Source organism: Rhipicephalus microplus, chromosome X, assembly GCF_043290135.1.
Source record: "Rhipicephalus microplus isolate Deutch F79 chromosome X, USDA_Rmic, whole genome shotgun sequence".
Classification (NCBI taxonomy): Eukaryota; Metazoa; Arthropoda; class Arachnida; order Ixodida; family Ixodidae; genus Rhipicephalus; species Rhipicephalus microplus.
Window position 1 is genome coordinate 466,546,285 of NC_134710.1, and position 15,553 is coordinate 466,561,837.

General features: G+C 44.0%; 1 protein-coding gene across 8 annotated transcripts in view; it reads right to left on the reverse strand.

Moving 5' to 3' along the window:
• LOC119160829 (uncharacterized) overlaps window positions 1–15,553 on the reverse strand; it is an 82,494-nt gene that overhangs the window by 64,710 nt on the left and 2,231 nt on the right. For 6 of the 8 annotated variants that reach the window (XM_075880740.1, XM_075880741.1, XM_075880737.1 and 3 more), the window contains exons 2-5: window positions 12,563–12,601; window positions 12,430–12,474; window positions 12,251–12,325; window positions 12,128–12,165 (exon numbers count right to left, since the gene is read on the reverse strand). Coding sequence is in view for 2 of the 8 variants with exons in the window: in XM_075880736.1 (XP_075736851.1) it covers window positions 12,128–12,165; window positions 12,251–12,325; window positions 12,430–12,474; window positions 12,563–12,601; window positions 14,040–14,174 (332 nt within the window). In the remaining 6 variants the exon portion in view is untranslated. Of the gene's footprint in view, window positions 1–12,127; window positions 12,166–12,250; window positions 12,326–12,429; window positions 12,475–12,562; window positions 12,602–14,039; window positions 14,175–15,553 lie in introns of all 8 variants that reach the window. The other 2 variants (XM_075880735.1, XM_075880736.1) reach the window with 2 other exon arrangements.

A 15,553-nucleotide genomic window follows, 5' to 3' on the forward strand; every position in this document is an offset into this window, starting at 1 on the left:
TAACATATGCAGCCGCTGTTGCTCGGCCACGTGTTCCATCGTCTCCGGCTATTTACGAAGCATCTCGCCACATTTATTCGTCGACGCCGCCTGCCCACCCGTTGACCGTCCCATCTCCGGCTGTATACGAAACAACTCGGAATATTTATATGACGCCGCCGCCTGCATGACGACCGTTTACGGTACCTTATTCAGCAAACAGTGCCCCTACCATCAGCCAATGATGCACTCCAGATAATCGGCCAATATGTTTTTCATGTGGCATCCCAGGCCACATAGCTTGTCGCTGCCGCTGTTGCAGTTTCCCTTCCCATGACATTGCAGAAGCCTCACACAAGATGCCCACTCAGCTGCGATATCCCGTTCCTGGCCGATTCACCTCTAGACGTACGTCCCGGTCGCCGACCATTTGGCTCAAGCCATTCGCCTTCTCTTCGTCCCGAATCTATACCTCCAATGTTACGTTGCAACAACCCACCGCGAGGGGGAAACTGACGGGCGCAGTTCCGGAGGCAAGAACTGCATTGGCAGCGAAAATTTCAAGACCTAACTGCTGTCCCTCGAACGAAATCGAACTCTATATTGATGGCATTAGGTGCACGGACTTGTTGACACTGGAGCTGCAGTATCTATAATTAGTGAGAAACTGTGCCAAAACCTGAAGAAAGTGACCAGTAAACTTACCGACCTATCTTTGCAGACAGCTACGTCCCACCATGTTCAGCCTTGAGCTTTGTACACTGCACGAGTCATCATTCAAGATGCGATGTACATCGTCGCATTTGTACTTTTATTCCGTCCTTCGCATGACGTTATCCTTGGGTGGCACTTTCTTTCGTCAAATACTGCTTTGGTCGACTATGGTCATTCCGAACTCGCGTTATCTGTGCCGTGCTATGACCCCGGCGATGGCGCTTCGTGTAGAGTGTTTGCGGCTTTTGACGTTGACAATGTGCCTTTCTCAGCTGTTGTTGCCCTGGTGTCGCGTGCCTCTCCTCCGAAATCGCCTGTGTTGATTATGCCATCGGTCACATCTGCGTGTTGTCGAAATTTCACGCTCCCGTTTGCCGTCATCGTTTTTCGCAGCGGTCACGCTGCCATTTATGTGTGCAATCCCTCTGACAGCCCATAATTCCTACTATGTGGAGAATGCCTGGGAAGCAACGAACCTTACGAGTGCATTCTTCCAGCTATTATACCAGACTCTACGGTTTCGCTCTCAATTTGTGCTGTCACTCCTACCAACGCGCCTAATGATGTTCTGGACGTCTTCTCGGATGTCATCGACTCTGAGCTCGCACCAACTTTGCGCCAAGAATTATAAATCTTCTACTCCGTTTTCGCTTTTCATTCGATCGTGACCAGTCGGGCTTAGCCCAAACCTCTGTGGTCGTTCACCGTATTGACACCGGTCAACAAGCCCCACTAAGACAGCGTCCGTATCGTGTGTCATCTGCTGAATGCCGTGCCATCGACGAACAAGTGGATGACATGTTGAAACATGGCATCACCGAGCCCTCCATCAGTCCCTGGGCTTCCCCGGTTGTTCTCGTCAAGAAAAAATACGGATCCATCCGGTTCTGCGTTGACTACCGCCGACTCAACAAGACAACGCGCAGACGTATATCCTCTGCCTCGCATCGACGATGCTTCGGACTGCCTACAAGGAGCAGAGGTCTTTTCTTCATTAGATTTATGCTCCGGCTACTGGCAGCTGCCCATGGCAGAGGGTGACCACCCGAAGACAGCCTTTGTAACACCGGGCGAACTATATGAATTCACCGTTATGCCATTTGGCCTCTGCAACGTGCCTGCAACTTTCGAAGGGATGATGGATACTATCCTGCGAGGTCTGAAATGGAAAATGTGCCTCTGTTATTTGGACGATATTGTGGTATTTTCAAGCGACCTAGCGACTCACCTCAGCCGCCTCGAGCAAGTTCTTACGTGCCTCTCCACGGTGGGACTTCAACTTAACTTGAAGAAATGCCACTTCGGCGCTCGCAAACTTGTAATCCTCAGCCATGTGGTTTCTAAGGAGGGCATTCTTCCGGACCTTACAAAACTTAATGCAGTCGCGGCATTCCCAAAACCAACCACCATCAAAGAGCTCCGAAGCTTCATTGGCCTATCTTCGTACTTACGGCGCTACGTCCACAATTTAGCCTTCATTATTACCCTCTTGACTAATCTTCTTGCCGGAAGTTCTGATTTGTCAGCGTGGTCGCAGGCGTGTGATGATGCATTTCAGGAACTCCGATGGCTCCTCGCTACGCCTCGATTGTTTGATATGTGGGGTTTAACGTCCCAAAACCACCATATGATTATGAGAGACGCCGTAGTGGAGGGCTCCGGAAATTTCAACCACCTGGGCATTCCGACGCCGATGCCCTGTCACGCTCGCCGTTGGCTTCAGAGCCTGTCTACTTGCCTATCTCCACCAATGTTGCCTTGGCCATCAGCATTTTGGACATGCCTTCGAAGCAACGCAAAGACGCTTGGATTTCTTCTCTTTTGGACTTTCTCTCAAACCGGACGCCCGCTCCAGTTTCCAGGACGCTTCGCCGTCAAGCAGGACACTTCGCTATTTGGGATAACCTGCTTTACCGCCGAAACTACAGCTCGATCGGCCGTAAGCGGTTGCTCGTCATCCCCCAACATCTGCGCTCTGACATCTGTGCCACGTTCCACAATGATCTGCAATGTGGCCACGCTGGTGTGATAAAAACATACACTCGCTTGCAGCTGTGGTACTACTGGCACAGTATGAACATTTCATTCGCCGTTATGTAAAGTCTTGCCTTACGTACACGTCTCTCGGCTCAAGCCGTACCACGACCTTTCTGTGTACACCTGTCCTTAGGTCGCCAGGATGGCTCCCTCGTCGCCTGGGGGTGATTGTAACGAGGCCAGTGGACACTGAGCTCGAGTAGAGAAAAGAAGAAGACGCGCTATGATTGCAGGTTTGCATTAAGTTAGCCCTTGCGCTAAATAAATTTTTCGTTCGCCGAATGAACTCTCGCTTGTTCAACACCCCGTTACTTTACCAATAATTATTCCTACATCTGGACTAGTTGGTGACCTTGCTTGTTAAGTATTTGCAGTAAACACTAGATGTGCTGAAAGAAACAAAGAATTACAAGACAGGTCTATGGATGCAGTGTCTTCTAAGAACAAGATGCCCAAATATATAGATGCCATTCTGACAAATGCAGTATCCTTTGTGTGAATTGTACGTATTTTCTCCTCAATTGTGAATTAACTGGAAAATTTATATAGGCTAGGCACTTTGATGCTTCTATGCTCGTTGGAAGGCACACAAGAACAATCTTAACCAGAAGAAGGGGAGTAATATGAATCTCCATTACGAAAACTGAGGTTGCTTGCCAGGCTTTAGCACATGTAGGATTTCGGGCTAATACCATTAAGTTCACATGGTTAATGTTCAAAGAAATGGGCAAATTGGTGGCACCTTGCAAGCTTATGAGGTGGCACTTCAACACAAAAAACATTTGTTACGTCCAGATATAAATTTTTTTCCTTGGCAGCTTGCATCACCTCCAATCACTTTGGACATCAAAGAGATAGAAACAAAGTCCTCCATACACTACCTTGAAGCCAAATTTCTAACGCTTGAACAAAAATTATCGAGACCGTTTCACATTTGTTTTCACGAATGTTTCTACAATAGACGAAAGCTCGACGCAATAGACGCAGCTTTCCATATAGGCAGTGACTATGGTGACAGAGCCCGCCAACGCCGTAGCATCGTTAGAGTGTGGGGACCCGTCAGCGTAATGTAATTGTGACTGCAGTGATCACGCCCATCCGTGCAGTACTGTGGTTAAATTGAGAGGGCCCATCAGCGTAGTGTAATCATGATGTAATCATCAGCGTAGTGTAATCATGTAATCATGGGGATTTGCGGCCACGAGTGGCATACTGTTAACACGTGCCTTCTTCTGTCATAGGAAAGCGACGCTTACCTCGCGCAACCAGCCCCAAGCCACCTGGCCGTTACTCATCAACCAAGCTGTCAACAATCCACTACTATCTGGCCCCGACCAGCATGACAAAAAGAAGAAACGCCCTCCTGTGACGTCACAAGCAACAGCGCCACCAAGACCATACTTAAACGCTGGGAAGCTGTTCACCTCCGGGACTTGCGGCCACGAGTGGCATACTGTTAACACGTGCCTTCTTCTGTCATAGGAAAGCGACGCTTGCCTCGCGCAACCAGCCCCAAGCCACCTGGCCGTTACTCATCAACCAAGCTGTCAACAATCCACTACTATCTGGCCCCGACCAGCATGACAAAAAGAAGAAACGCCCTCCTGTGACGTCACAAGCAACAGCGCCACCAAGACCATACTTAAACGCTGGGAAGCTGTTCACCTCCGGGACTTGCGGCCACGAGTGGCATACTGTTAACACGTGCCTTCTTCTGTCATAGGAAAGCGACGCTTGCCTCGCGCAACCAGCCCCAAGCCACCTGGCCGTTACTCATCAACCAAGCTGTCAACAATCCACTACTATCTGGCCCCGACCAGCATGACGAAAAGAAGAAACGCCCTCCTGTGACGTCACAAGCAACAGCGCCACCGGGACCATACTTAAACGCTGGGAAGCTGTTCACCTCCGGGATTTGCGGCCACGAGTGGCATACTGTTAACACGTGCCTTCTTCTGTGATAGGTAGGAAACTTTTGTTCACACTCACCGTAATTGCAGCTACCACAACTTTATGAGGCCGTAAATCCCACCACGTGTGTTGTTACAATTGTGCCATGGGTGTTGACGTTTGTACGTACCATGCACGCATCGGTACCTTCTTTCCCAGCCGAGCACACGGGTGCCGTCGTGTCGATTGTTTCTTTAAAGCGTTTGGTTTAACCTGGGTACTTTGCCCTAAACCTTCTTCACTGCTACTGTCTATGTGCCTTGCGCTCCTGCTGCTATCAGCTGGAGATGTCGAAGCAAATCCAGGGCCCAAAATCGATGATGTGCTCGCACTTGTCAAAGAGTGTCATGAAGAAACCAAAACGGCTCTGGCAGAAATCAAACAGCATATCACAAGCATCGACACTCGTGTTCGCGCTATCGAACGAAGTATGAAAAATGTGTCTGATTGTAAGGTTAACATCGATGCCGCCGCTGATTCCGTTAAAGAAGTGAAAGTTCACATTAACAAGGCCAATGAAGAGCTCATAGATCTCGTGGATGACATGAATAACCGCATGCGCAGAAACAATCTTATAATTAAGGGTCTTGATGAAGTCGAACATGAGGACTACGTGGAATCGGAACGTATTGTAAGGGAATTTTTTTCTAAGCATCTCCGGCATGACGTTGGCGACATTGAACGGGCTCACCGCGTTGGTCGCAGTCGACCTAACTTTCATAGGCCACTCATTGTAAAATTTCTGAACTTTAAATAAAAAATAGAAGCTCTGAGCCTTGGACATAAACTGAAAAACCTCGAATCACCCAAAGTATGGCTTGAGGAAGATTTTTCCCAGAAGGTTCAGTTCGCTAGAATGAAACTGTGTGAATTCGGAAAGGCAAATAGAACTGACGGAGGAAAATATTATGTGCGCTTTAACAAGCTTCACACGGAACGCAGCATTTACCGCTATGATTCATCCATAAACCAAGTAGTCCAGGTTTCTGCAAAAAATCAGCCCTCCTCTAGGTGACACACTGTTAGTCGCTCACGTAGCTTCCAAACAATAGCCCCAGTTTTCTTACTCCTAGCAAACTTCTGCAGTATATTTCCAAAGCTTGACACCCTTAAAGCTATTATGCACACATGTTCAGCCGATATCATTATCGGCACACAAACATGGCTTTCCGACGAAATACCAAATAAACATCTTACCCTTCCTTCAAACTTCGAAATTTTTCGCAAGGACAGGTGCGGCTCTCGCAGGGGCGGCGTAGCGATCGCAGTTAAAGAAGAGTATCGCCCATCACAAATAGACATCGATTCACCATTAGAAATTATCTGGGTCAGCATTCACATTGGCCATACACCTTGTGTCTTAGGGGCTTGTTACCGTCCCCCCGTTGGTCCCGCAGATTTCGTCGACAGTTTAAACGATACAATTGGCACCATCTTGTACGAATTTCCAAGTAGCTTGTTAGTTATAGGTGGTGATTTTAACTACCCGGGTATCGACTGGCCAACAAACTCCGTCACTGCGCAAAATAATCGCCTCGAATGCCTTAGCTTCATTCAATGTATTGATTACCACCAACTTGCGCAAATAGTATGCGAACCAACGCGGAGCGCACATTTGCTTGACCTCATTCTCACGAATTAACCCGAAATTACTAACACACACGTCATTGACGAAATAAGTGACCATAAGGCCATACACTGCAGACTATCAGTGGCACGCGCTATCAAAACTAAAACAGAAAAACAAATCTTCAACAACGGACCCGCTGACTTACAAAAAATGAACGATATGCTGGAAACCTTAACTGTTAATCTTGAAACTGGGTTGCAGGATCGTACAATGAATGAAAACTGGTGTCTATTTCGCGACAAGCTCAAAGAAATTCAGGCATCTTGTATTCCAAAAACAGTAATAAGCTCTAGGATGAACGACCCATGGTTTACCCGTGACGTCAAACGGCTTTTAAACAGGAAAAAAAGGGCCTACAGAAAGTCAACTCGAACCAACGATCCTGATGACTGGCAGAACTACAAACAGATTTCTACTTTAACTGAACAAACAATACGTGAGGCAAAACATAAGTATTTTAATATTACGCTCCCAAGTATTATGAAAACCGACCCAAGCAAATTCTGGAGTATTATAAACCCCAAGAACAAAAACACGGTACCCGTCCTAACCAATGCAACCGGGGATAAGTTATCCTTGCAAGAATGTGCCACTACCGAGCTACCTTTAAATGACTCTTTTGATCCATCGCGACCAAACATAGATTCCAGTTTTACGCCCATTGTAATTACAGCCCATGGCGTGGCATGCGCTATCGACCACCTAGCTTTCAAGACTAGCCCCGGGCCTGACGGTATAACAGCGAAGCTCTTGAAAATAACTTCTCCTTACTCAGCTTACCTGCTTTCGTTGTTATTTCAGCAATCCCTAGATTCAGGTTGCTTGCCGGACGACTGGAAATTTGCCCATACCCTACCACTTTTCAAATCTGGCGACCGGTCTGATCCCCTTAACTATAGGCCTATTTCACTTACTTCAATCAGCTGCAAGTTGCTGGAACATATTCTTTTCACGCATGTTGTAACCCACCTTAATCAGAATAACTTCTTCATTAGCAATCAACACGGATTTAGGAAACATTTCTCATGTCAGACACAACTTTTTGAGCTGGTCACTGACCTCCACGTTTCACAGCACAGGTTGCTTTGTACCGATGCCATTTTTGTCGATTTGTCGAAGGCGTTCAATCGGGTTCCACATCAGCGTCTAATGGCTAAAATTTGTAACCTTAATCTGGATGACAAAACAACCCACTGGATTCGTAATTTTTTAACAGACCGTTTGCAATCTGTAAAATTAAATGACCACGTTTCTAACCCAGTGGGTGTCTCATCAGGAGTCCCCCAGGGGTCAGTACTTGGCCCTTTACTGTTTCTGATTTATATAAACGACCTCGCATGTAACATTTCCTCGTCAATTCGTCTCTTTGCCGACGACTGTGTGATATATAGAGAAATAGTAACTTCCGATGATGTTTCTACACTCCAGCATTATTTATTTACTCTAACTGAATGGTGCGAAAAATGGCTGATGAAAATAAACGTAGAAAAAACTAAGCATGTGCAATTTTCTTCTACGACAAGATCCGAAACTTATAATTACTTAATAGATAATGCCAAAATAGAAACAGTTTCATCCTTCAAATGTTTGGGAGTTACATTCACCTCCGATTTAAGCTGGACCCTCCATATAGAAAAAATCACATCGAAGGCGTGTAAAAAGCTCGGCCTGCTCAAGCGTCACCTTTATTTAGCTAATTCAGAGACACGACTTCACGCGTATAATTCTCTTATCCGCTCTTCACTAGAATACGCGCAAATCATCTGGCATCCACATCAGATGTGTCTGACTAACATGCTTGAATCCGTACAGAACAAGGCCGCGCGCTTCATTCTGTCATCGTACTCAAGATACCAGAGTGTATCTGCCTTGAAGGAAGAACTTAATCTCCCCCCTCTCACCGAACGCAGGCAGTTGTCAAGATTAACTTTTTTTCACACCCTGTACCATCATCCAACACCATTCGCTCGCAAATTTATACTCCCGGCACCCTATACGTCCGCACGCGCTGACCACGCTCACAAAGTTGGCCCAATTTTTGCCCGAACAAACAAATATCAGAACTCACCCCTTGTTCTGGCAATCAATGAATGGAATTCTTTACCTAGTAGCCTAGTGGACCAAACAGACACCTCTTCTTTTCAAACCGCACTCCTCGCTTTTCTAGCTATTCAAAATACACTGTAACTTGTCTTCATCATGCTCATCTTTTCTAGGCTGTAAATTTGTGTTCCTACCTTCCAAATACCAGATTTTCTGTCCCTTTTACACTTTTTTTATATGTTTTACGCTGTACTTTGCAATTGTGTACTTATGATATTGTAATGTCACTTTTGTTGTGTTGATTCTTTCTTTTTACAATATTGTACGTTGTGTCGGCTTTCAATTCATTCCCCCCCTATGTAATGCCCATTTGGGCCCTTAGAGTACCTAAATAAATAAATAAATAAAATAAAATGATTATGGTGACAGGGCCCGTCACTGTAAACAGGGTGTTCCACATAACTTGACCCAAAAATTTGAAAATGAAAGACACTTCACTGTCGAATTGAACCAAACTTGTACTACTTGCACTAGCCTGTATATGCTTATTCTTTTTTAATTTTTTCCCATACTAATTAATTATTAACTCTTAATTACCTATTTTTTAAATTATGGGCTGTAAACTCAAAATATGAACACTGAGATGTAGAGCACTTTCAGAAACCACCAACTAAATTGTTTCCGGTACGATACATCTAGCGCTGTAATTTTTCCCGCGTTGTAAAGAAAGCCTATAGCAGTGCGCTAGCGGTCCGTCACACAGCTTCTTTACACATTTCATGGGCTTTCTTTACAATGCGGAAAAAATAACAGTGCGAGACATATCGTACAAGAAACAATTTAGTCGGTGGTTTCTGAAAGTGCTCTACATCTCAGTGTTCGTATTTTGGGTTTCCACCCATAATTCAAAAAATTAGGTAGTTAAGAATTATCAATTATTTGTATGGAAAGCAATAAAAAATAGCCTGACTACCTACAGGCTAGTGCGAGTAGTATGCGTTTGGTTCCAAATTCGCCTCCTCAGTTCTTTTCACTTTCAAATTCTTGTCTCAAGTTATGTGGGACACCCTGTATAGTAAATCATAACAGTGACGGGGCCCGTCATAATGGTGTTGCAGCTAGTGACGGTCCCAGTCACTGTAATGTAATGGTAAAAATGAGGGGGATGGGGGTGTTGAAGTAAATTTCTAGCGGATTTAGACACAACCGCCTAGCTCTTCTGGTGGCGCAGTGTGTTGACGCACAGTTTGGGATGCAATGGTGCCGCAGTGCATCAGTTTGAATCCCACTTTGTTATTTTTTAATTTTTAGAGTAATGCGTCAATATTGACGTTACTGCTTTCAAGAGTCGTAATTTTGCTTTTTTGCAAGAAAATCACGACGCTGTTTGTGCCGGTTGTTAGCCCTAACGCAATGAATTTTCTAGACGCAGTGCGTACATTGTTGGTGTGCAACATTATACGTTGTTGCTGTGCGACTTCAGTTCAAGTCACGCTGATCAACTGAACTTTTCTCTTTCTTTTCTGCTTTCAGTATTGTTTCGAATAATGTTGCCTATTTTAAAGGCAACATCCTACAGTAGAGCGATGGGAGGAGCTGCTGGCTAGCGAGAACCTGGACGATCAGCTGAGTCGAGTTTCTCGCTGACGGACCCGACTCGCTGAGTGGCAGCTGCCGCAAGGCCCTGGTCCGAGCTCCCCCCACCACGAAATCTACTGCAGTACTGCAAGTGCAGCGAACTTTCCCTGCCATCATTAAAAGCGCATGCACCAGACACAACCACATCAGCACCGTAATGAAGTAATTATGAGATGGCCAGTTTTAAAAACGCTGCCTAGAGTGATGGGCCTCGACATAGTGCTTCTGTTTGTGCTCTTACTGAACTGATTTGAGAAGCTTTTATTTGTTTTTTTTTTAATTTACTGCTGCGCAAGGTGACAGCACTCAAGCTCCCTACGGCTATCCTCATCCTAGGATACATCGACGCTGCTAGATGCACGTTCATTCTTGCATATTCGTTTCATCGACTCGGTTACCAGCCAGTACTTGCAAATTAAAGCATTCAGACAGCTGCTCAAGCCTACGACTTCGGCGCACTTCCATTTTAATGGCAGAGAATGATACAGGACACGTTTTGCTCCTGCAGAACAAGTGTCACCTCGGGATGGGAAGACAGCTACAAGGAGCACACCATTGTGCGAGTATCTGCAGCACCGTAGAGAGCTCGAATGTCTATCTACGTTTGCATAGCAAAATCACAGATTTAGGGGACAAAAGCAATGTACATATCCCCTTATTTGAAGGAGGCGAGTGTGGGACTTCAGGCAGAGTAGGCTTGAAGTGACGTATTGTAGTCATATGTGTTGTAGTTTTGGGACTTACTGAAACATACTGTCCAACTACACAGCCGTCAGGGTTGGAACACAATGTATATTGACCTGCACATTTGGCATCAGCCCATATGTTGCCTTTATACAGCGACATGAAAAATACGCAGAGCAGATCGATTTGAGAACATCACATTATGTTTAACAAACTATTAGTTGAAGCTGTGGTATAAATGCAAAGAAACGAAAACCCCGCCAAGGGTGGTTGTTCAATGCAATAACAAACTTAATTCGCAGGCATACGTGCCACTTATTATGCCGTTTTTCAAATGGAACTGTGAAAAATAAATATAATGGAGCATCATTGATTTCAGCTGCCTAGAGGTTACAAGAAAAGACAGCAACAAGCTCAATACATAAGCAATACACAGCAGTCACAGCTGTGTATTCACAGCAGTCACAGCTGTGTAAACACAGCAGTCACAGCTGTGTTTAAAATGCATTTATGGCTATAAATCTAGGAGCAGGAAATAACTGTACTGTAAGCAATATTGAAACAAAAAATGCTGTATATTACCTGTTGTAAGCATACATCTAAACTAAAATTGTTTAGCCAATGCACCTGGCATAATACTAGGATGTAGCACATGAATATTATGTACAGTTCATCACACTTGTCTACAGTGCATGAGTGGTGTGCTGCAAATCAAATGAAGCATTATCGTAGTTGCTCTGTTAGAGGCAATGCACTTGTGCCTGTTCAGTTCATACAGTATATTCACTCTGCACAAGAAAACAAGCATTATCAGTGAAGTGGAGTATCTGCTTTAGAATTTCACCATATTTTCTCCCCACAGCACCGCTCAGGTGATCAAGGCAGCTGTGATCCGAACTGTACTCTAGCTGTTCTGAGACAATAAACGATGAAAACTGTAAGCTGGTCACACCGGTGCTTATACTTTCCTTAAAAGGTACAAAGATTAAAACTGCAGACTTGAGTATGCTAGAAAAATCCCTTGTGGTTAAAAAATACAAAAAAAAATATAATGGTAAACATTATACTGCAAGCAACAGGCTATAGAGCATATGCACTTGATGCCATCCGTAAGGATCGCTAGCGTTGAGATCGACATTTTGATGGTTCGCGCGCTCGCCGCATGCGCTGCGTTCGAAATCTGCACAACTTGTATGCTTAGAGATCTCCGGAATACTTTCTTCACGTCGAAACATGGACAGCAGAACTGCGCGTCCGAATGAAATTTCTAAATGGCGCGGCGATGATGTTGCCCTCTTGTGGATCAAGGCTCGCATACCCCCTATAGGAAAGCTTCTGTAGTTAGCTACACCACCTAAGATATAGAGTAGCTATGTAGCAGCAGGAAGAAAGGTTAAGCATTAAAAGCAGCTGAATAAACAGTGACATTGTACTTTTTGTCTCATTACTTACTGAACCATCTCCCATATGAATGAAATTTCCACTTTGACCTGCAAGAGAGATAATGTTTTCGTCATGGAACAAAATAAAATTAATTTCACAATGTTTGAGGTCATATTTGAGCCTGCTACTTACCTAAATGTGTAATGTTTCTAGGTCTCTCTTCTCCCATAGTTTCTTTCTGTGGTTGAGCATCAGATAGCCATGGTGCTACACAACAATCAGGAATATTAAAAATGAGTGATCTTTGTGCCTGCACTACTTTAAATGACATGAATTGTACTGTGTATAATGAAAACAGAACTGTTACTTACAAGGAACATGTTCACTGCAGGCAGTTTTGATCATATTCAATGGATCTAAAGTTAACAAAGATATGCTTACAGTAAGTGTCCCTTCAGTTTTAAAATACAGGCAATTATATCATAAAAGAAGCGAAGTACTTACCTTCGACCAAGCTTTCTGTGTCCTGCGACATAGGAAGTGCTGTAATTAAAAGTGATTCAGGTGGAACAGTTTGCAATATATTGAGATGTCAAAACCTCAAGCCTGTTAAATTTAGAGGCTCTTGTTACACGGCCCATTCTTGTTGTACAGCCTAATAAAGTTCAAGTGTACAGTGCTAATTACAGAACACCATATAGTACTGGCTGCTTCCGAAAGTTACAGCGAGGTGCTGACCTGTTACTCGGGTTCACTTTGAACTTTCAAAGTGAAAATCATATGAAATAATGCGATAAACCAGACTAAGACAAAATTTTTTTTCTAGTTCGAAGCTTCATGGCTTCACTACTCTGTCTTACAGTTTTATACTATCAGCTACCCACCTCCACTTTCGAAGAACTGACATTATTTCAGTAGGACAGCACTAGTATTTCCTCCATTACCTACCAAAAAAAGCTGCGATTTTGATACCATAGAGTCGAGCTTACGCTTGGGAGTTAATTCAGGCTGTGTTCAGTGGGTGCACTTTTGTAAAACAAATTTAAAAGTGCAGCATTCTTTGAACTGGTTCAACTAGTCGACGAAGTGCCGTCAAATTTCTTATAACATTTGCTCTGCACATACTATTGAGCAAGTTGCTTAGTCAAATAAATAAATGAATGAAAAGCTGACTTCATAAAGCAGGACAAAGTCTGTTATATCATTGTTCCCATGACATGATATGTAACTGAGAGCATCATTGCATGCAGTTCTCATGGGAAACTAGCCTGGCAACATGCTTTGAGATGCTGGCCGGTCTTGTTGGACTGCAACTGCGTGTACATAAAGATTTACATAAACACATAGCTGTCATGTTAAATCACTGTACATGCAGCTTGGAAAAGTAATTATTGCCGAGCAATAAGCAATCTTACGCTCAAAAATTTTGCTCTCAAGGCATCTTTGCAGACTAGCAACCTGCTGCTTCAGAATTTTGTTGTCCTCCTGCAGCTCTTCAGCACGCTGTCTCCACATGTCTCGGTTTTTTTCCACCTCTTTCTCTGCCAGCACCTTTGTTCTTGCCTTCCTCACTTCTTTCTTCTTTTTGATGTCAAGAAGTTCTGACTTGGAGCACAAGTCATCACTATCTGATGACCCACTCTCAGACGAACTCCTTGTCCTTTTCCTTGGCTGCTAATTCATGATATGTTCAAGGAAGTATGTGAAGGTTTTGCTTTCAGTAACGCTTCTTTTAGAGTCCCTTGCACTATACAAGACAATGGCACATTTACCTGAGCTCTAGGTCTCTGCTCAGACTGCACTTTTTGGTGCGCATCGTCGAGATTTCTTTTGAGAATTTTCTCGTACATGTTTTTTTTTTTCGCATTAGCTTGGTCGTTTTTCTGTCTCTAAGAGCAAGAAATCACACAGGATGAGTATTGATTCGATGCGAACAAGTTCGAAGGACTACGTTTTATAAAGTTGGCAGCAAAGAAATAACCTTTTTTTTCAGCCCTTTTTTTTTTTGCGTGGGATTCTTGATCGCCATGATCATCATCGGACGTTCCTTGTACAGGCAATTTGGGGATCACCACCCTCTTGGCATGCATTCTGTCGCGGGCGTCGCTTTCGCTTTCTGTAAGAAATTACGAATATGAATACGTTAGGGCTAACAACCAGCTGTTTGTACCGGTCGTTAGCCCTAACACATTGAATTAACCCCAACACGTTAAGTTTGTTAAACATAATCACATTATGTTTAACAAACTATTAGTTGAAGCTGCGGTATAAATGCAAAGAAACGGAAACCCCGACAAGGGTGGTTGTTAAATGCAACAGCAAAGTTAATTGAAAGGCATACGGCAGAATCTGCTCGCCCAGTGCATTATCAATCGGAAATCATTAAGAAAGGTCTTCCTTCAACATCGGCAAAAAAGAAATTTGATAGTTATACCCCAATAAATTAACACGATTATCATTTAAAAACAAGTAATAATGTGAAACAATACTGAGAGAATAAAATGACGAAGAGAGCGGTTCACACCGCAGTCGGACACCAATGACACTGCACCACGAAATTCACATGATAGGGCAGTCTAACAACCGCCGCAGAACGCGGCATAGTTTTCTTGCTGCATTACCTTGGAAAAAAAAGGGAAAAAAAAGATAAACATTCGAAAACTGGAATTCGAACTGACGACCTGCGTCACGACACAACAGCTACCTTAACTGTGCGTCAAGCCACTATGCCACCAGGACAGCTAGACGTTGGCGTCTAAAACTACTACAAATGTTCCCCAATGGGCCCCCTCACGTTTACCATTACACTACGGTGACGGGGCCGTCGCTATAGCTGCATCGCTATTCTAACAGGCCCCATCACTGTTATGATTTCACTACGGTGACGAGCCTCCTCACTTCAACTGCACCGATGGGCCCCGTCACTGTAGTCACGATTACACTACGATTGACAGGCCCCCTCACTCTAAAGATAATACTGAGTTGACAGGCCCTGTCACCATTATCACTGCCTTTCGTATACCTGTATATAAAATAGAAAAAGATTTCCAACTTTCTCAAAGGATATCGTCTACAGCAGCGGAGCTTATTGCAATATTACAAGCATCAAAATTCATTGTTGAAAGCCAGCAAAGGCAAAACTTGGTAATATAGTCTGACTCCAAAGGAGCGCTGTAAATGATTAAGCATTTTTATTTTCATATATATGATAACATCATATATGAAATATCAAAAACAATTACCATCTGTTATCTGGACGGCCACAAGATATGTTTTCAGTGGTTTCCAAGTGACATAGGAGTGAAAGTATATTGCTGACAAATTAGCCACTGCAGCACACAAAGAAGCTTCACTCGACACCAGCACCCGTCTATCTCAGAAAGCAAGACAATTCTTTCTGAACTGTGCTACAAATTATGCAAGGACGCTTGGTTTGATGAACATGCAAAGTTTTCACTCTTATATAAAATATCCGTCTCTGTGATTTTCACCTAA